The 22,111-nt window shown below is 36.9% G+C and overlaps 1 protein-coding gene across 1 annotated transcript in view; it reads right to left on the bottom strand.

The window, feature by feature from the left end:
• Window positions 1–9,006: 9,006 nt before the first annotated feature.
• The window catches only part of mtmr12 (myotubularin related protein 12), a 47,291-nt gene continuing 34,186 nt past the window's right edge, over window positions 9,007–22,111 (bottom strand). Inside the window, exons 14-16 of the mRNA XM_006626788.3 lie at window positions 20,924–21,100; window positions 14,228–14,386; window positions 9,007–12,855 (exon numbers count right to left, since the gene is read on the bottom strand). Of these exons, the coding sequence (XP_006626851.2) occupies window positions 12,283–12,855; window positions 14,228–14,386; window positions 20,924–21,100 (909 nt within the window). The 3' untranslated portion in view covers window positions 9,007–12,282. The remainder of the gene's footprint in view (window positions 12,856–14,227; window positions 14,387–20,923; window positions 21,101–22,111) is intronic.

The raw sequence follows: 22,111 nt of genomic DNA on the forward strand, positions 1-22,111 counted from the left end.
AACTCAGTTGTAGTGGTACGGAACAACCTCAGTGAAAGAATAAACTCAAAGACTGCAGTCGGTACATATACTCTGAAGGGTTGGAATTGACTGTAATTGAATGGACAAACATACAGGTAGATACACACTCAAAAATATATTGTTAACATTGTGTGATTAAATGCCTAAAATATATACTAGCTTAATGGGAGAGTGATGTTTGAATAGATAAGAACTACCTATTTCTGACTGAACAACAATGATTCTTTAGATAAACAAAAAAATAGAATTTAGTTATTACTGAACCTTTACACAATCCATGCCTTTCACAGTACATGTGATCTACTGTACTACATGGTTCTTTCACCTGAATCCACTAATAGGCTTGTTGATAAAAGCAAAAATTAAGCTGTTGCTTATAAAACATTGTATTCCTACATTTATAGATGTTGTCAGAACATTTTTTGAATGGTGGAATTGACTTTTAAATTGATTAGGATACCCACAAAACTCACATGTAGGAAAACACATACTCCTGACTCATAAACACTGTCAGGAGCATGTGTTTTCCTACTTGTCAACATGAAAGATTAATATGAGTAAAATTTATTGTGGCTTTATATCAGGGTAGGTAAGAAAGTCATTTTTTGTGTCATACACAAAGCTTGAATGTTCAAATATAATTTGTTTCAGGATCTTTCACAAAAAAGTCATTCTCATAAGTAGAATAAAAAGTACAGTATATCAATAACAAGTTTTGCTGTTATCTAGCTGTAACCAATGGAGAGCATTGTTTGTATGGTCTCCCAAGATTCTCATTAAATTGCAGTGAGTCTAGATCCCTGGAGGCATGAAAATAAGTTTACTCTCCTTGGTGACAAAATTGCATCTTTCTTTTCATCATGCACGTACACTAATGTATGTTGCATATTCTTTTTTACTTATGTCCACTTAACGGTACAGATTTAGAAACTTTAGAAGACAGTTGGTAGATTAGGGTGAGAGAATCACTTATTAAAGTAGATACTGTATCATTGTTAGTACATTACCAAAGGACATGGATTAAGGAGAAGTCCAGTGACTTCTATACTGTTTACTATATTTTTCTGTCCATTTAGAAAACCATAGGGTGTTTAAACAAAGGTAAATGTTTTTTTCAATAGAGCCAACAATAATTTGCAAACGTTTTCTTGCCATTTTACAGTTTCTAGTCTATTTATCATAATTAGTTATACTGCGGGTTAAAGTGTAGGTAAAAATTACCAGTAATTGGAATATTACTTAATATTAGACTTCCCAGAAAAACATTATTATTTAATGAGTTTCTGATGTATATTAAAACCATGTAATTTATCACAAGCTGTCTTATATTGCCTTAGAAAATTACTGTGTGATTACTAAACTAATTTAGTTAAATAATCTCTTAAATACAAGTGTCATGACTCTTAGGTCACTGTTGTCATTTTATTTCTTCATACTATCTGAATTGCATTTACGTTTACTGTATTTTGTATGTCCTGCTGATAGCATATACAGTACCTCCCCACACCCCCATGATTCCAGCTGATGAAAACTATATATTTTTTATGTCCCTTCATCTGGTTGCAATGTTAAGCTTTGGTCAGAGAAGGATAAGAATATAATATAGGCCCATCTGGTTTGTTTATTATTAGCTAATTGATCTGAGGATCTCATGGTTGAGGTACTGTAAAAGCCTGAACATTATGACTTGGTAGCATGTTCCAGACTCTCACAACCCTTTGTGTAAAAAGCATCAACTATTTTCAGGGCCTGTTAAATGCATTTCCTCATAGTTTCAGCTTGTATCCTCTGGTTTGTGTTTTATTGTTAATTCTGTAAAAGTCTGTTGGGTTGACTTTGTCAATGCCTTTGAGAATTTTGAATACTTGAATCAGGCCCCCTCATAGTCTTCAAGACTTCAAGGCTAAAAAGATTAAGTTCTTTTAGCCTATCAGTTCTGGATATTCTTTTAAACCAGGGATTGTGTCTGGCTGGTCTTTTCTGGAGTGGCTACAGCGCAGCAGGATCTTTTAATTAACATTCTGACCAACTTTTTACACAATATTCTAAATAAATTCTCGTGGGTTTCCTCCAGATGCTCCCAGAAGCCAAAAAAACATACTGGTAAGTTAATTGGCTTCTGGGAAAACTGGCCCTAGCGTTAGTGTTTATCTGTCCACTTCAACTGCTGCTCATGGGAAGATTCCATTCCGTGTTTCAGCAGGACTGTTTTAAAATGTTGCAGTCTGTTCTTTCTTGATTCCTTCTGTATCCTGTGCCTTTCAACATCTTAACCTCATTCCTACATAGCTTTCTTGAAAATATAAACCTGTCTTGGACTGTACTTGTCCATTTACAAAATATAGCATGCATATGCAAGCATGCATGGCAGTTCCTTAATGGCCTTCACCTGTTTTTCTTAGACTTGATTATTTTAAATGTCTAGGTTTTTGTTGGCATTCTCTTTAGTAGGTGCTCTAACAAACCTGAGTAAAAAAGCTGCCATTAGCAATGTCTTCCATTTTAGTTTCTGCTGCTTTGCTATTTTTTCAATCTACTGGAATTTACAGTTTCCAAGATTATCACTTTTTTCTTTTTCAGGTCTGACCATCCATTTGCGGTAAATGCTTTATCTTTAAAAGACCATGGCCTATTGCATGGCACACTCATACAGTACATATGGAGGTAATTTAGAGAGCTCAGTTAACCATTTTAACCAACATATCCAGTGAAAACCCATGCAGACAGAGAGAAAGAGGCCTTGCAAACTCTACATAGAGCGTATTTGGAATCAAACTCTGCATATATTGGATGTCTGAATTCAATGGTGTGTAGCATACTCCTAAAACTATACCTCTTGCATGTTTTTGTGTAATGTTTTTGCTGTTTTCTGTTGTGTTTGCAGCTAGGCTAGCAAAACACAGGAAATGTTACAGTAATAAACCACAGTGAGCAGGCTTTTTTAAGAGCACTTTTCTTTCTATTGTGAAAAAGAAAAATATATACCATTTATATCTTGACACATGAGAGTACAGAGCAGTGATAGTTAGATCTCATCCAGGAATGTTAATTTAAAAATATTCAATTCCTGGGTATCCTGTAGTAAAACAAAATCAATGAATTAAGTTAAAAGCTAAAGATATCAAAGGGAATGAAAACCAGATGAACCCTTGGCTCAGTAAAGAGAGGAAGGAATACACGTATACAGGATGTACAAGCGTAGTTGATATCTCTACATATTTAAGCTCCCGCGTATCTTTTGGAACATGAAAACACTGTTCTTCATTAGGGCCAAGATACGTTTTGGTAGTCTAATATCATACCAAATGCCCAACAGGTTAGCAAAAAAATCTGGCCTAAAAACTCTAGAAAACTTTTCATTCTGTGCCTTTCCTGTTTAAAATACTATTTTAAAATCATCAATCTCTTATTGACCTTGTGTGCATATTACACTCATGACGGTTTACCAAAGCAAAGCTGCACAGCCTTTACAATTTTCATTGTTTGTTTTCCCTTCAGATTCATTCATCTTTAATACAGGGTATATACTGTAATTAAAGGTGCCAAATGCAAGACAGGTTTCTTGCCTTCTTGACTTGCATTTAACTGTACGATAGAGTGGCATGTGTGTCCCATACTTTTTTTACTAATTAGCAAGAAGACCCACTTAGTAGTGACACACTGAAACGCGGTATGTATTTTTGATGTTATCAATTGTTCGAGAAAACGTCTTTACTTGTCATGTTCTCCACAGGCAAATACCCATTGAGGTGCATATTACTTTTTATTCAATGGTGCAATCCAACAATTGGAAAACAGATGGAATGCTATTTTTTGTTGTCTTTTTTGCTCATGGGTATCTGGATATCTTTTCCAAAGCATGAAAGGCTTTTCCAAAATTAAATTCCAGCAATCAATATCAGTAGAAAAAAACACAATAGGTGAATGGATCTTGGAATATAAAATATCATCATATGAAAGGATTAAATGTTTTTCAAGATTGTGTAGGATAATTAGTTTCAGTTTGGGAGTTTTATTTCAGGATATAAAATTCCATAAAATTCAAAATTTCTTTCAGTGGCAAGACTGAGGATATGGTACCTCCCATCATCTATGTAAAGCCAGTGCAGTAACCCTCTCTGTGGATGGCAGTGTACAATCTACATTGAAGAATTTGGGGTTGATAATTTGATCCAGGCTTGAGTTTTGACCCACAAATATACAAAATATTGTAAAAGCATTCTTCCATCTCAAAAATATGGCCAGACTACATCCTATGTGGTCTCTGATTATAATTGAAAAGCTGATCAACACATCCATCTTTTCTTGAATTGATGACTGTAATGCCCTACTCATTGGCATATCTAAATCCACACTAAACAAACTTCAGTATGTCCAGAATTTGACAGCCAGAATCCTGACCAGGTTGCATGCAAGTCATCACTGGCACCTCAGTACCTATCTGCCTTATCTTCCTGCTCCGCATCTCACAACATTTGTTCGTTTGATTCTGGTCTCCCGTTTGTCCTCCAAGCTCGCTTACACTTTATGGAAGACAAGGCTCCAGTTCTCTGGAATTCCATCCCCAAGAATATCAAGAGTCACCTACTGTGAGCGCATTCAAATCCAGACTCAAAACCGTCGTCTTCAGAAAGACTTTAATTTAATTGTGGTCTGTGTCTGAACTTTGCATCTTCTGCTACATTCCTAATCTTCTTTGCATCTTCTACTACATGTCTAAAATACAATCTAATCTTGTATTTCTTTGTGCTAAATTGACCATTCATTTTCTTACTTTTCCTTTAAAGTGCTTTGAGACTATTTTTTAATGCACTTTATAAAATCGTGTATAATAATAATAATAATAATAATAATAATAATAATAATAATAATAATAATTATTATTATTATTATTATTATTATTATTATTATAATACAATGACCAGTGCTTATACTTGCTGTGTGATCACAGGGCTCAACACCATAGTCACAAATGATTGGAAGACCACAACATAACAGGATAGAAGGGAAGTCAAAAGTATTGTCTGTCTTTGAGGAAAGCTAGCGCTATTATACAGTACAAATGCATGTACTGTACAGTAGGTAACAGTAAATTCTGATGGTGTTAACAGTAAATTTACAGTTTTCCAGTTAGTATGGAAACAGCAACTCTTATTAGTGCTTACAGAGAAGGATACCATATAGAATTGTTGTGATACTGTATAGAATGTAGACTTAAGCAATAATGAGTAAACCATAAACCCATTGTACTGTATATAAGAGAAGATTGACATTTTCTTTTTTTCAACTAAAAATATTGCAGCTTGACAAGCACATCTCTTCAAGCCTAATGTCAAATCCATAACTGACCTTTTCAGTTTTAATAAGCAAAGAACTGTTGTTTTGGTAGTTGCTTGTAACCACTAGTGTGCAATGTTTACATTTGTGATTTTTCAGTCTCATCAGACTGAGATGTGTTTGATGTGGATTTTTCTGAAAAGCCCTCATACTTGTTAGAGCGTGTTCCACATACCTACACTGACAGCAAGGTCAAGAAGACATTCAGTCCAGTGATTCTCACTCTCAGACCTGCAGGTTTTATAGATAACACGAACCCTTCAATAAGTACAAACGTAGAAAAAAAAGTCAGTTATTGATTAAATAGAGTCATTAGGGGCTCAGAAGAAAGGAAGAATAGAAAACCCTATGCCTTTCTAGAACCAGGAGTGAGGATCACTGATTTAGTCAAAAAAGAAGCAGCTCTTCCAACTGGACACTTGGTCCACAATTGAAATAGTTCCCAAACTGGAGAAGTTCTCCTGAAAGACTTGGTTTCATTCCCAGGTTGGCTATAAAATTGTCTTTATTAAAAAATAAGCCAGGGCAACATCCATAACTCCTGCCTCTGTCATATAGTGGCCAACCCTAGGCTTTTTGTTGTTGTGGAAGACAACGCTATCATACTACTCTACTTCTTTCATCTTGAATTCTGGCACTTATTCGGTTCTCATGTCATTTCATGTCCTGGAGAAAATGTTGTGAATGATTAATGTTTAAAAACGTTTGCCTGAAGAGGAAGATCTACAATGCTATTCTTTTGATCCTCTCATGTGTGGTTATTTGGCTCTCACATAGGGGAGCACCTATCTGTCAGATGTAATAATGTAATAAGCAGGCACTAAAATATAAACTGGATCTAAAATAAATGCAAATGTAATTCTCTGGTGGTTGAAATCATTGTCAGAAAATATGTAAATATTTTATATAAATAACTCAGAAATTCAAGTTCATGTTGAGGAGGACTGTCCTTTACACTACAATTACAGTAACTACGTAGCAGGATACAGTATGTCATGCATAAAGAAAGACAACTGGTTTGATCCTTACACATTTAAACAGCACCTAACTCATTTGCAGGGTATCACAAAACCAAGGAATGTATCAGGGAATCAACAGTAAACAAACACATGAAATAAATCTGTTTGATAAAAAAAAACACTTAGTCCAACCACATATAAAACAGCAAGTCTACAAAATCGTGACTGTAGCTATTTAGATTCACTACCTCTATTCCACTATATTGAATAGTTGCAGATCATTTACTCTTCCGAGAGCTTTGCAATTTAACATTCTGAAATCATCTGTAGCAAAAGAACTATTCCAATTTTAAGACCTTTAGAATATAACATAATGATGCATTACCCAGTGATTTCATATCATCCATCAGCCAGATTCCTGTCACACCAATAACCAATGAACCAATAGGATCCATAAACCAAAGGACATTTTAAAAGCACTCGCAATATTGCTTCCGAGTCTGTAAAACCTACTGAAATGTATTCATTCTTAACTCACAGTTTTAAATGATTGTATTACTTTTTTAATAAATTATATTAAAATCTAAAAAATAGTCCTTGTTGTTGAATGTCAATGTTAAAGTTAAATTCAAGCTGTAAGCTGTTATTTGCAAGAGAAACCAACTTTGATTAGTTTAAAACTAGTTGTATTTGTGGGACTGGTACAGTATTGTAAATCTGAATAAATATTTAGAAAAATAATTTATAAACAGTGCCTATAGCAAGAAAGTCTGCACCCCCCTTGGACTTTTTCAAATTTTATTGTGTTACAGCATGGAACCATGATGTATTTAACTGAGAATTTTTGCCACTCATCAACACAACACAAAGTACTCCAGACATTTTACTAAATTAAATAAAATTAAAAAACAGCAAATAATTGAATGCAAGAAGAACTACAGGAAAGGAGGCTACAAAAAGGCCTAAGGCAACTCTAAAGGAGTTACAGTCCTCCATGACAGAGGAGGGAGAAACTGTGTATGAGACAATAGCACACACACTTCATAAATCTGGCTTGTATGGAAGGGCGGCAAGAAGAAAGCCTTTGTTGAAAAAAACTCATATCACATCTAGGCTGGAGTTTGCCCAAAGGCATGTGAGAGACTCAACAATTTGGAGGAAGACTCTATGGTCTGATGAGACCAAAATTGAACTTTATGTTTGGTGTCATAGCTGATAGAGATCCAAAGAGACTTACAGCTGCCAAAGGTGGTCTTACCAAGTATTACTTACTATGGTGAAAAAGCACCCAACAGCAATTATAAATCATTTGTACCTAAACAAAATACAAATATTAAAATCAGAATTTCATCAAGTATTTTCAGGATTCTTACTTCCAAGATTACTGGCAATAAATGCATGAGAAGACTCAGCAGATGAGTATAGCATAAGAATTGCTACTAGGTGTCAGGTTGTAAGAAAGTAAAGTCTAATTGCAGGTATACTCAGTTAAGCTACAAAACTAACATGGAGAGGACATGCGTAGGAGACAGGAAGCAAACTGACAGTTTTAAAGATTAAACTAAGTGGATCCTCAGTTACAGTTTGGTATAAACTGAAAGTATTTAGAATATAGCAGAGATATTGTCAAGAAACTATTTCCAAGGCCTGCAAACAAGAGAGCATGTTTTGAGTTTAAGAGAGAACGTGCAGATTGGAACATCTGCCTGGGGTAAAAACTTCTAATGGGATATTTAAATTAGAAATATTTGACAGTAACATAAAACATAATTGGTATGGTGGCACAGTTGTTAGCATTGCCGTCTTGCTGTGCTGGGGCCCTGGGTTCAATTCTCAACCTGGGGTGCTGTCTGTGTGGAGTTTGTATGTTCTCCCCATGATTGTGTTGTTTTTCTCCAGGTGCTTCAGTTTCCTTCCACAGTCCAGAGACATACTTGTAGGTTAATTGGCGTCTGGGAAATCCGGCTCTTGTGTGAGTCCGTTTGTATCTGTGCGTGCCCTGTGATGGACTAGCGTCCTGTTCAGGGGTACCCCTCCTTGTGCCTACTGCTTGCCAGGTTAGGCTTCGACTCCCCCCCTCAACCCTGAATATGATGAAGCAGTCAGAAAACGGATGAATGGAAAAGACTTTGTTTTGTGTTACAAAGGAAATTAGATCCAATAAATTTTATGTTCACTAGGGAAATATAGCTGAAGGATCCATTAACATTTGAAGTGGATATTTTCCCCATGGTGTTGAAAAAGTACTATAAAGTGGGAGTTATGCCTACAAGAAAAGATTTAACAACACCATGTTATACCCTAGTCATGATCTCTTTCCAGAAGGTAGGTTTTAAAACAAAGGACTAGCTGTCAGAAAATCAAAACTAAGATCAATTTTAAGATAAGATCAATTCATTGGCCATATACAATTTCTTGTACAGGTAATTGGAATTTGTCTTTTTGCATACCCTAACTTCCTCTCCATTAGACACACAGAAAGGGAGAGAGAAGCTTGGCATCAGAGTGCAGGGTCAGCCATTTATACAGCGCCCCTGGAGCAGTTGGGGTTAAGGGACTTGCTCAGGGGCCCAACGGAGTAGGATTCCTCTGCCAGCCACAAGATATGAACCGACAACCTTCCAGCCACAGGCACAGATCCTTAGCCACAGAGCCACCACACCAACTCTAATGCAAGCCTGCTGAAAAATTAATTAGTCTTTCTTTTTTTATTATGTTTTTCAATATAATGAAGACACTATAACTGTAAACATTTTCAACATTTCAGCCCTATTTTTTAGCCACTGAGTGCAACTGAGTGTTCTCTTAATACTAACTCTTTACAAATTTCTTTCTACAAAAATTATCCTACAATGTTCTAAAAACATTCACATCGAAAGCCACATTATACAAACGTGAATCCATTTGCAAATAAAGTCCAATAAATGTAAATATAAGCTTTAAATTTTAAAGTAACTGAACAAAGAAAATAAATAGCTGTAATCACTGGTCAGAATTTATTACAAAAAGGATTTTTAAGTTTCAAATGCACAGAAACAGAAAAAAAAACAAATTTCTCACTTTAATTTCAAGATCAGAAATACGTAATAACAGCATTCAACATCAGCGGTTAAAATAAAAAAATTAAGTTAAATTATATCCTTCACCTTCAATATCATGAAGTAACTTTCCTCAATATAGATCACATTTCAATACATTTAATTGCATCCCTGTTTACAGTATAAAACAGTAATTTCAGTGTGTCACTGTCTGACAGGGAACAGCAGGGCACAAGATAGATAAAATTAAAAGAGCTATAAGAAAATGTAGAGTAACAGCTTATTTTGTCATAATACCAGTGCCAAACATAAATACATTTAATCCTCATTTTGTTGCAGTGCTCTAAGAATTAAGGCTACATCATTAAATTACAAATATGTAACAGACATAAAATCAGCTAAAAAGACACCACAACTTTAAAGAAATATTGATTGTGCATCGCAATTAAGTGCATCAACCTTGGTAATTAGGTAGCTGCATCCTCCAGTAGTAAGACAGCTGAAATTTTCCGTACAGTGTTTTGACAGTAAGATGGCAATTAAGCTTTGGTTCCCTGCTAATGTCGTGTTTCCTACTACATATGAAAAAAGTAACATTACACCATAAATGTATTTTTTACAACATTTACCCCAGAGGATTTGAAGTCTTATTGCAGATTTCAGCGTAAACATTTGGAGGAGTATGAAAATAAACCTGAAACAATGAACAACAAAAATAAAAACAATTCTTAAGAGGGCATTTTCCACCCAAGGGAATGACCAGACATTATTTGGAACAATTCAGTGCAAAATGTTTAGTTTGCTGGAGACAAATGGTACAAATATCAATTTATTTAAACCTCCTTTTGCAATATATGTTTGAGTTTGAACACCAGTTAAAATCTCCTGAACAAAGTTACCTCCTTTAACTTTAAATTTTAGCAGTTCACAATAACAACCAGTAGATGGCACAACAGGAACTACAGGATGTAAAAAAGGTAGCCACTATATTCTAGCTCCATTCACTGGAAAAGGAGCAGAAGAGAGTCTATTCTATTTCTTCTTTTTCAACTCCCATAAATATACATTAATATTTAATATACGCAACAGCCACGTTATTTTCATATTTATTCAAGAAAGATGTGAAAATCAAGACACTTTATATAAATAAAAAGTACTCTCAATACATTAAGCTTCTTTATCAGCTTCTTTAGGATCAAAAACCTTATTAGACAATATTTAAATGCACTGTAAATACTTGTTTGATCCATGCTATACAGTAAGAAATCTCACAGATTGGACTAGTTTGTCAAGAGATTTATTTTACTTAAAACAACTTTAGGAAAGGGTGAAAGTTTTATGCATCAATTTAATCTGCTTGCAGCTGCCTGCAACCGCTCTACATAGTATTACATTCAGTATTACAAATAAGCATTATTATAAATAAGTATGGAATAGTTTGTGGATATGGTGTAATTTCTTCTTAGACCACTTCTTTCAAAGCAACAATGATCGCCTCTTCCCTGCAAGTTAACATTTAAAGAAAAAAAAAATGTTTTTTTTTTATCACGGTTATATATTTATCTGCTTTGCAATGTATGTCACTTAGGCTCAGCTTTTGCTTTGCACACTTACATGACGAGAACATATCTGCTTCTAATGAAAGAATGTAGGTAAAAACCAGGTAAAACCAGAGCTCATATAAAGTTAAAAAAGGTAGTAATGAAGCATGTTGGTCAATTATCTTCTTTCCTGATTGTCAGCACCAGAAAACAATTGAATATCTCCAAGAGTTATAAAAAACATTTCAAATTGGAGGGCAGCACAGTGGCACAGAGGTTAGCATTGCAGCCTTGCAGCACTAGGGCCCAGGGTTCGATTCTGGACCTGGAGTGCTGTCTGCAAGGAATCTGCATGTTCTCTCCCCATTCGCATGGGTTTTAGCTTGGTGCTGCGGTTTCCTCACAGAGTCTAAAGACATACTGGTATATTCATTGGCTTCTAGGAAAGTTAGCCCAGGTGTGAGTGTCTGCATGTCTGTGTCTGTGTCTGTGAGGTGGACGGGCTTTCCACCCAGGGTGTATCCTGCCTTGCTCTCGCTGCTTGCCAGGATGTTGCTCAGGCTCCCTCAAGATCCTGATTTTGACAAAGCAGTTAGAAAATGGATGATGGACTTCAAATTGCCTTTGAACTAAGTATGCTGAAAAAAGTGTTGCAGTTAAGAGATTGTGGAGTATTTTGTAATGGTTTAATGCAAGAGTCTCTATCCTGGTCATAACATCATAACATCCTGGTCAAACAGGTGGTAGCTTACCCCAAATCACCTGTTTTTTAAGATGAGGTACACTTGTAGGTTATTGATATATTATCAAGAAATTTGTTAAGGGAACTTTAGACCCCTAGGGAACAAGGGTCTTAAGGGTCTTGTTTTGTTTTAATTGGTGCTGAAATTACTGTAAAAACCATCTCTACTGTAAAAACCACTCAACTTTGTGAGATTACAGTTAAATTGTTCCAGGTCTTCAGACATTTCTGATTTAATGGCTACCAATAAAACTAGCTGGGATAGGGGCTCTGCAGGAGCAGTGTTTGAGAGCCCTGGTTATACAAGATTCTACTGATCTTAGAGAACTGCCATTTTTACTAAAATAATATCTGAATTTTCTACTGACACATTTTTGGTAAATCTTTTAGTTGACAATCAAGACAAAGATTTACTTTATTTCTGAAAAAGTATAGCAAAGAAGGCCTAGAAATTAAGATTTTTTTGTTTTATGAATTTAAAATATTAATGCTTGCATCTGTGGTTTCAAACCTCATTTCTGTACAGCAGGGTACAAACTGCATATCCAGTACAAAGAATTCCTATAGATAACACCTTTTAGAGATAAAAACCTATTGAGGCGATTGTCACAATGGTTGAATAACACAGGATTCACATGTTCGTCCTAAACAACTCCTAAAAACTCGGTGTCTTCATCCTCCTTATCAACCAAGGTCCCCCCAATCATCATGCTCTGGAGAAGGCTTGTGGGAATGACAGGCTTGAAGGACCTGTTGTGTGAAGAAAAAAATGGAAAAGAGGAGGACATACGGGCAGAAAACTTAGGGCACACCTCTCTCTTCTGGTTGCTGAATTGCAAGTTAGAAGTACACCAGTCTAACTCATCCCGCAGGACCTGGATCTCAGTTACTAGATCCCAGATTTTGGTCATGATGGACACTGAGCCTCCTCCAAATATCTGCAAGTCAGGAATCCAGCGCAGGTATCTCTGCATCCAGACTCTGATGGCAGGACCATCCAGACATGGGAGCAGGAGGCCATGGTAGTCAAGAGGCTTCCTCTGCCATGATTGGTAGAAGTCTCTGGCTGTCAGTGCAGATGCCTCAGGGGAATGTATCCATTTGGTGATCCTCTTTCCTAGCAGTATCTTTTTCAGGCTGTCAGTTTCTTCTTTAAAGAAACCTCTTCTTGGAGAGGACTTGAAAGGCGTAGCTGGCAAAGACAGTTGTCTCTGGTGCTTTATAGGCAAAAGCAAAAGGAGAAAGAATTAAAGAGCTCATACATTTGTTATCCAACCACTATGAATACATGTTTTGAGATTACATTTTTATTTCTCACCAGGGAGTAACAGAGTGCAAACAATTCACAGGAATATTTTCTCATAATTTCTCAGACAGGGCAAAGGATTTTTAATAATCAGAAGCAAGGAATTAAAGTCCACCAGTGGTGTCTGGAGTTCCAGTACATACTTTCAAATCTTGTCTAAAGAGATTCTGTTATAAAAACTATTCAAACCAAATAGTGCTACTATTAATAAAATGTCACAAGCAAAACAAAGACCAAAAGCCCAATTCAAATGGTCACAGCAGATGCAGAGTTACTAGATCTAGAGATGTAGCGATGTAGTTTCCCTATTTCAGCAGGCTCCCTAAACTGGATTTAAAAATCCCAGGCTGAAAAGTCCTGTCATTTAAAAATACAACTTAACTACTTACTACTAACAATATTGAAGTATACTGTATGCAGAGCAGCAGGATATTAGGAGCCTTTTACGTGCTGCTGGGCAATAGCTAGCTCCCCTGAGTAGATCAGATTCTCTAACTCATGTTTTAACAAGGAACACTAGAGTCTCTGATTTGGAGAACAGAGGAGGTATTAGCAGTGATCAGGATGGTATCTGAACAGTGCAGAGTGTTCCTGAAGAATCACACTGCAGACATGAACACCCCAATGGGCCTGACTTCTGTTTCACTGCTGGAGAGACTGTAAAAGGATTGCAGCATCAGTCTAAAGTAAAGTTATCCTCCCTGAATTTACAAGTAGAGGTTATATCCTCAGTTTTGCTGAGTGGCTTCTGATTCGGGGGGGAAGTATAATGGGAAACGTATGCTCTGTCTGCCACACTTGGAAAATGTTTGAAAATCCCTCAAAATAAACATTTAGCTTCCAAAGTGTTACGGTATACTAAACATTATTTGAAAAATAAAGGAAAAAACAGAGTAATCTAAAGGAACTGAGCCAAATAACACTCATTAAAATGTTTAGCACTACTGCTTATTTTCACTGCAATTTTAAGTTTCTAACCACAGATGTACTAAAGTGTAGCAGTCAGAAATATATACAGTACAAGATACTGTATTTAGTAATGACAAATATATTAGTGAAAGTAATTAAAGATTTGAGATACACATACTTAATGTAGAAGGGCAGATTATTCTTATTTATTTAGATCAAATTTGATTAAGCTGGACCTTTATACAAACACTAAGCAATAAATTAGTGATTTAAACAAAATCAGAACTTCACTGTAATGCTCCTATGGCGCACTACTACATTAAGTCAACCTGACTGGATTCCTGAAAAACACACATTATTGTTGTAACATTTACCTTCGGGCGATGCGTTTTCCTAGATGCTTTCTCTTGCTTTGGCTTCTCCACATAAAGAGGGTTAGTGAAGAAATCCTGGGCTTTGCAATCAAACTGCAGTGACCAATCCCATACTGTGGGAAATGTCAAGGGGTTCCTTTGTGCTTCTGGAGACTCAAACTGCCAAAACAAGCAGAGACTGTAAACTGGCAAGCAGGGTTTGCCAGGCAGCTCACTCCAAACATCTGCACAACATAGACAAATTAGCCTTAAAATAAGCAAGTATTCATTCACAGGCTGCACAGCAGCATCCAATGGAAAGTTTAAAAAAATGTCCAAAACTTTAGTAGAGAAGTCCAGATAAATGATTGCGCTTACATGAAAAAAAAAAACAATTTCCAAATACAATCATATAGTCAGTAAACTGTCGTTGACAGTTTTCATTTTTTTCTGTTGATTTACAGAAAAGGCCTGTATAATGTATCTTGAGTGTATGGCACTTAAAAAGCTATTCATTTTAATGGAATACTTGAGGAAAAAAAATCACTAAGTGTGACAGCAGTTAAAGATTGTAACTTTTCAGCGTTAAACATTTAGTAGAGCAGTCATTAATATGTAGTTGTTTTACCAAAAGGTTATTGCTTCCAGTTATTTCTCAAGGCAGCTTTTCCATTTTATGTTTGATCATTTGATGGGAGATGTGTTTTCTTCTGTAACTGCACAATAGTGAAACTGTAGACATTATACAGAGCAACTTAAATCTAAGATTTTATGAAGCACTAGATTTCCAGGAACACTTTTCCCTCATTACTCAAGGGAGCATTTTAACCACTACAACCAGGATCCATACCCGCTACTTTGACAGAGAGAGTGGACTGCAAGTACATTAAGGGAAAACTAGAATGATACCTATCATGGGGGCAGTGCGGTGACTCTGTGCCTGTGGCTGGAAAGTTGTCGGTTCATATCTCGCAACCAGCAGAGGAATCCTACTCTGTTGGGCCCCTGAGCAAGGCCCTTAACACCGACTGCTCCAGCCGTATAAATGGCTGAACCTGAGCTCTGACCCCAAGCTTCTCTCCCTGTCTCATGTAATTCCTCATACAAGAAATTGTATATGGCCAATAAAGTGATCTTATCTTATGTTTACAGCTGATTGGCCAAACAATTTCTGGAGAGTAGTTAGCAGTATGGGGAGTGTTTTGCCGAGTGTGCGATGACTCATTGTGAGTGTTAAAACTGTGGGTTGCAATATGCAAAATGCAAGTCTGAAGTCACATACAGGAATCTAAATCAGTGACAGTCAGAATCTTGAGAAAAAAATAGCAGTTGTGGAGACATTTTTAAGAAAGATCAATGTAGATATGTATTAACTGGTGAAAGAAAATGTGGTTGACGGGAACTTTCACTATATTGTCATTGCAGTGTCATTAGAATGACACCTGTCAAACTTAATTCAAGCTTGTCAAAGTTAATTGGCTAAACAGCTTTTGTAGAACAGTTAACATCACATAGTGTTTCATCTAGCACATGGTGACTTGGTCTGGACATGTGCAATATTTCGGCAGCCTGTGGGATGCAGTTCTGAAGCAGATCTGCAGTAGGTGTAATGAAAACCTGTGTAATGTCAGTCAGTGTAATGGCAGTTTGAACTCTATAAACACTTGGCGGCCTGTCAACACTGGTATGTCCAGGGGGTCACCAGAAACTACTACATTTGGAATTAACTGATCAATAAGTCCTTAACAGGTGCCTTTTGCATAACAGCTCCCATCTGAGGATGTGCTATAGGTGGAAAATTTATTACAACAGATTTTTAGGTGAGAATTCTAAGCAGCTCTACACATTAATTAAATCTGATCACTTTCATATCATTGAGTGTTGTGTAGTGGCTGCCAAGACAGAAACACCTTGAAGTGTCAGAACAAAATGTCTTCCAATGTGCAGAGGCATCTCAACATACTCAGGAACGGAAGTGCATCAGATAATAATGGCATTCTTCCCAGAGAGAAATGTAACCATATTTGAAAGGAATTGGGCAAGTGCATTTTTTACAGCAGGAACTACAGTAGTACTACAAAACACATATCAATAATGAAATAAAAAAGCAGCCAGGTGGCCATCTGCAGTCTATGATATTCATCATGTTGACACCAGAGTGACACCTTGAAAACTTGGAGTTAACAGACCCCACAGTGTTTGAGCAGAATTAGTTTGCTTAATGGGCCATATTTCACACAACTTTATGACGTGCAGTCAGCATAAAAATTAAAATCATTTCAGGTGCAAGTCTTTGGCTGTTGTTGAAGTGTGCCAATTTTCAATTCAGGTGATGTGGCAGTTCACAAGAGTTTGAAAGGTGTTTTGAAAACACCTTAGGCCACTATCATGGTTTTGACAGAAATTCAAGGATTTGAATTTCTGTCAAGACTATACAGTCTTTGAACAGCAGCTGTTCCAAAACCAGAAAGAAAATGATCCTCAAAATTGGAATATTTTTCCAGTCACTGCCGCATAATTAAAATCCTTACAACTGTAAAGACTTCTATCTATTGCTTGGAACCTTAACTAAGGTATGTAACCAAAAGCTGGTTAATTAATAATTAAGTGACAAAACTTTTAAAACACAGTTTTCACATTCAAGTTAACATTATACATTTACATTCCGGACACAGATACAACAAATTCCACATTTACAAATAAAATACTGAAAGTATGCCAATGTCCAAGAAACTCAATGAAACAGAAAAGCTGTTATGAAGGTAAATGTCCCTGCTGACTGAAGGCTTGCTAATGGCTAAAGATTTGAGAAGGCAGCACAGGAAGCTGGACAGCAGTGACTACACTTACAGTGCCTTGCGAAAGTATTCGGCCCCCTTGAACTTTTCAACCTTTTGCCACATTTCAGGCTTCAAACATAAAGATATAAATTTTTTATTTTATGTGAAGAATCACCAAAAAGTGGGACACAATTGTGAAGTGGAACGAAATCTATTGGATTTTTGAAACTTTTTTAACTAATAAAAAAATGAAAAGTGGGGCGTGCAAAATTATTCGGCCCCCTTGCGTTAATACTTTGTAGAGCCACCTTTTGCTGCGATTACAGCTGCAAGTCGCTTGGGGTATGTCTCTATCAGTTTTGCACATCGAGAGACTGAAAATCTTGCCCATTCTTCCTTGCAAAACAGCTCGAGCTCAGTGAGGTTGGATGGAGAGCGTTTGTGAACAGCAGTTTTCAGCTCTTTCCACAGATTCTCGATTGGATTCAGGTCTGGACTTTGACTTGGCCATTCAAACACCTGGATACGTTTATTTGTGAACCATTCCTTTGTAGATTTTGCTGTATGTTTGGGATCATTGTCTTGTTGGAAGATAAATCTCCGTCCCAGTTTCAGGTCTTTTGCAGACTCCAACAGGTTTTCATCCAGAATGGTCCTGTATTTGGCTGCATCCATCTTCCCCTCAATTTTAACCATCTTCCCTGTCCCTGCTGAAGAAAAGCAGGCCCAAACCATGATGCTGCCACCACCATGTTTGACAGTGGGGATGGTGTGTTGAGGGTGATGAGCTGTGTTGCTTTTACGCCAAACATATCGTTTTGCATTGTGGCCAAAAAGTTCGATTTTGGTTTCATCTGACCAGAGCACCTTCTTCCACATGTTTGGGGTGTCTCCCAGGTGGCTTGTGGCAAACTTTAGACGAGACTTTTTAGGGATATCTTTGAGAAATGGCTTTCTTCTTGCCACTCTTCCATAAAGGCCAGATTTGTGCAGTGTAAGACTGATTGTTGTCCTATGGACAGACTCTCCCACCTCAGCTGTAGTTCTCTGCAGTTCATCCAGAGTGATCATGGGCCTCTTGGCTGCATCTCTGATCAGTCTTCTCCTTGTCTGAGCTGAAAGTTTAGAGGGACGGCCAGGTCTTGGTAGATTTGCAGTGGTCTGATACTCCTTCCATTTCAAGATGATCGCTTGCACAGTGCTCCTTGGGATGTTTGAAGCTTGGGAAATCTTTTTGTATCCAAATCCGGCTTTAAACTTCTCCACAACAGTATTACGGACCTGCCTGGTGTGTTCCTTGGTCTTCATGATGCTCTCTGCGCTTTCAACAGAACCTTGAGACTATCACAGAGCAGGTGCATTTAAACAGAGACTTGATTACACACAGGTGGATTCTATTTATCACCATCAGTCATTTAGGACAACATTGGATCATTCAGAGATCCTCGCTGAACTTCTGGAGTGAGTTTGCTGCACTGAAAGTAAAGGGGCCGAATAATTTTGCACGCCCCACTTTTCATTTTTTTATTAGTTAAAAAAGTTTCAAAAATCCAATAGATTTCGTTCCACTTCACAATTGTGTCCCACTTGTTGGTGATTCTTCACATAAAATAAAAAAATTATATCTTTATGTTTGAAGCCTGAAATGTGGCAAAAGGTTGAAAAGTTCAAGGGGGCCGAATACTTTCGCAAGGCACTGTATATTGTTGGCTGCAGACAAAGAGAGCTGGTTAATTCCAGCTTCTCTTCTAGTCTGGTTCTGTAATGGCTTTGAAAACAGGCTTTGCACATACTGTCACCAGGGGTCACTGCTGCTTGTATTTTTCAAGAATAGAGGTCAAACGCAATTAGACATTCAGTGAGTGCTTATAGGAGTTTTTTAGAATAATCTTAGGAAGACAGCAGTTGGCCATCCACTTTACATTTCATGCCCAACACATCTGGATTCCCCAAAGACTGGTTTCTCAGCTGCTGACATTGGCTTGTTTCTCCACATTGCCGACCAGTTCTTGCAGCTGATGTTCAGGATGATAACAGTAAGTGAAGAATGCAGCATACAGGACAAAAAGTAAAACTTCAGTACCTACTTCTACAGTACCTGTATCTTAAATCACTGAAGTAAAGCTGTCCAGGTATGTGAACCACTCAACTTTGTTCCCTCAATGGCTAATTTGTGGGTGGTTTGCAGTTCTGCCACAGCACTGGCAGGTGCATAATTTCATGTTTTCCTTAGGGTGACTGTGAAGTTGGAAAGCTCTGCTCCGAGTATAATCCCTCAGGACTGAAATGTCCACAAACGGTAGTTCATGGACGAGCTGTTAGGTTGTCTTTGAGTTATAAGGTTACTTCTTCCAGCATCACATTGAAGAAAACTGTCAGAAGAATTCAAATGGGCACATAGCCCTCTTTTTTATTACTTAATGACAAAAAAAGCCATCACTGTTTTATTGACCCTGTTCTGTTGCATTCATTTACTGGATGATGGCTAGGAATTTGGGCAGATATGTAGACTTCTGAAGAATCTTCTCAGGCTGTCGGGGCTTACAGTGCCATGGTGAGGTCTATGAAGGCGATATACATCTTTTCGTAACATTTTTCTTGTACTTTTATTGTATTTTGGCATACCACCAATTCCAGAAGATTTGTTTTTCTGCTATATATAGCAGTATGATAGTGTTAAAGATTTGTCTAGTATTTGCCTCTCCGTGAGCTGGGGTACATAAAAGATGGAAAACTTGTATCTGGTGTATTCTGTGCTGAAGAGTTCTGTGCTTACCAGCTTTCAGGACCCATCAGAACTTTTCGGTTAGCTCTGGATTTCATGTCGGATCACAGACTATTCTGTAGAATCCAGAATTTTGCTCCATTGTCAATGTACAACTAGGTTATTCTTGCAATAGATGTGCATCAGTCATTCTGGGTTATGGGCAATTTCTTTTATTCTAAAATGCTCAAGGGGCAAACTTTTTGTTTTCCCATAAGGCTTGGACTTTTCGTTAAAAACAATCACAGTGTTTGTTGGACACCCAACAACCAAACCATGTTCACCATAGATGATTCCATAAATCATACAGATATGCTCTCAAAACACAATGTGAAACGTCTCTGATACCTTATAAAGGCCTGGATTCTAGAACATTAAATTAATTCTAGAATCAAAACAACAACAACTTTAACTTACTGTCAAATGGGAAAGGGGCCCTAATTAAGGACAAAATAGGATCACCACTTTTTTATTTCAACAGTGGCATTAAAACACTCATCACCCTGAGCTACACATTCAACCCAATAATAGTAGGGTATGTTAAAAATCCAAGAGCTGATAAGGAGGGGAATGTTTTTTTCAGGATTTTAGCCAGCTGTAAATTTATTTCCATTTTTTAAAGCGCATCTCAGTCATGCTGAATGGCATTGATCACAAACAGCCTTGATGGCCTATCCATTTTACTATCTTTCTCTGTAAAAGCAGTTGGCCAGGCTAGCTAAACAAGTCTGCTAAAATATTTGCACCAACAGATGTTGCAAAAAAGAATCACATCTTTCTACCCATCATTTGGATCTGAGTATAGTCACCCATGATTGCCCCATTCATATAACAAAAGGTTGAAACACCTATATGAATTTATTTCAAATGCCACATTGAAGACCATGTTTCCTCCATCATTTTCCAAACTGCATCATGAGTCATCACAGAAAAGAATAATGTTCTGCTATGCCAAGGTTGATTTTAGCTTAATAACCTAAGTCTTATGATGGTTTGCACATTAACTTCGAATGAGACTGCTTAAATTCTTGCTGAAAGCTGTATTTCTCTGAAGATGAATAAGTAAAGTAGCATGGTACTTCAAATGGGTGAGAAAATGGATTTATTAATGTTGGTAATCCAGCTCTGTCTGGAACATCAGTTTTAAGGATATTAACTTTTAGCTCTTCTTACCTTCATGGCAGAGTCCTTCTGGCACAGAGAGTTGAAGAGGAATGTGCTGAAGAGAGGAACATGGATACTATCTGACAGGACAGTCAAGTAGGTTTCAGAAAACTGAAATGCTGGAGTATGTTGTTGCAGTAACTGCCAGACACACTCCAAAAACAACAGGAAAACAGGAGACTGTGACTGAAAAGAGATTAAAAAGTACATGTTGTGTTAAGAACATAACACCTATTAAACAACCTGTATAATAATGTAGGACTATTAAAAAAAAATCATATTTTAAAAACATAAAATAACAGTCCATTTAATTATTTTAATGACTCATGGAGTGTGAATTGTGTGTCAGAAGAGTGAAAAATCATTTTCTGAAAGAAATCAAAATAAGACTTTATTCCATCATCTGGTTGAAACATACAAATCAAGATTTAAGTTTGTAGCACAAAGGAGTGTCATACATCTGATGGGTAAAACAAAATAGCTGTTTAGAGTAAACAGGAAAAATGTGATACTTTATTTCCTCATAGTAACTACTAGAGTCTCTTAAAGGGAAAATAAACAACTTTTTCAGTTTTGCTGCAGAAGGTCTTTGGTACTTTAAAGGGGAACTGCTATTTTCATATTTTGGGGTTAGAAAGAATCAGTATTGATGAGTGCATTTCAAACCATAATAAAAGTAAAATGTATACAGTGACTTGTAAAACCTCCAATTTACATCACAAAATAGACAATTTCCAGGTATGAGCAGACCCACGTTCTACAATTTAGAACGAGGCAACAAAACATTCGGTGACGTGTTGAGGCCTTTGTAAACAAACAGGCTTGTGAATACATCTCTTTAAATCAAACAGAAATATTGCTTTTGATTTCGAGACGTATTTGTTAACTCTGCCTGCAGATCACATTGGAACATTTCTGTGGTGAAACGTTTCCTGCACAACCTGTATTTATTCTCTCGTACATCACATTGCACTAGTCATTACGTCATTAGTAATTCATGTCAATGAATGTATTTTGTTACTGAGATTTAATAACTGGTCTGAGAAATTGGGACTGTAGTTTCCCTTTAAGTTTAAACGTGTAGAATAAGAGTGGCAGCAGAAGGAGGCTCTAAGATAGCTGGTCCTATGGTCGCCCAGCAAGAGGGTCCCATTACATGAGCCAAAGATTTCTTCATGTCAGAAGATGCAGTTAGAG

Source organism: Lepisosteus oculatus, chromosome 3 (assembly GCF_040954835.1).
Source record: "Lepisosteus oculatus isolate fLepOcu1 chromosome 3, fLepOcu1.hap2, whole genome shotgun sequence".
Taxonomy (NCBI): Eukaryota; Metazoa; Chordata; class Actinopteri; order Semionotiformes; family Lepisosteidae; genus Lepisosteus; species Lepisosteus oculatus.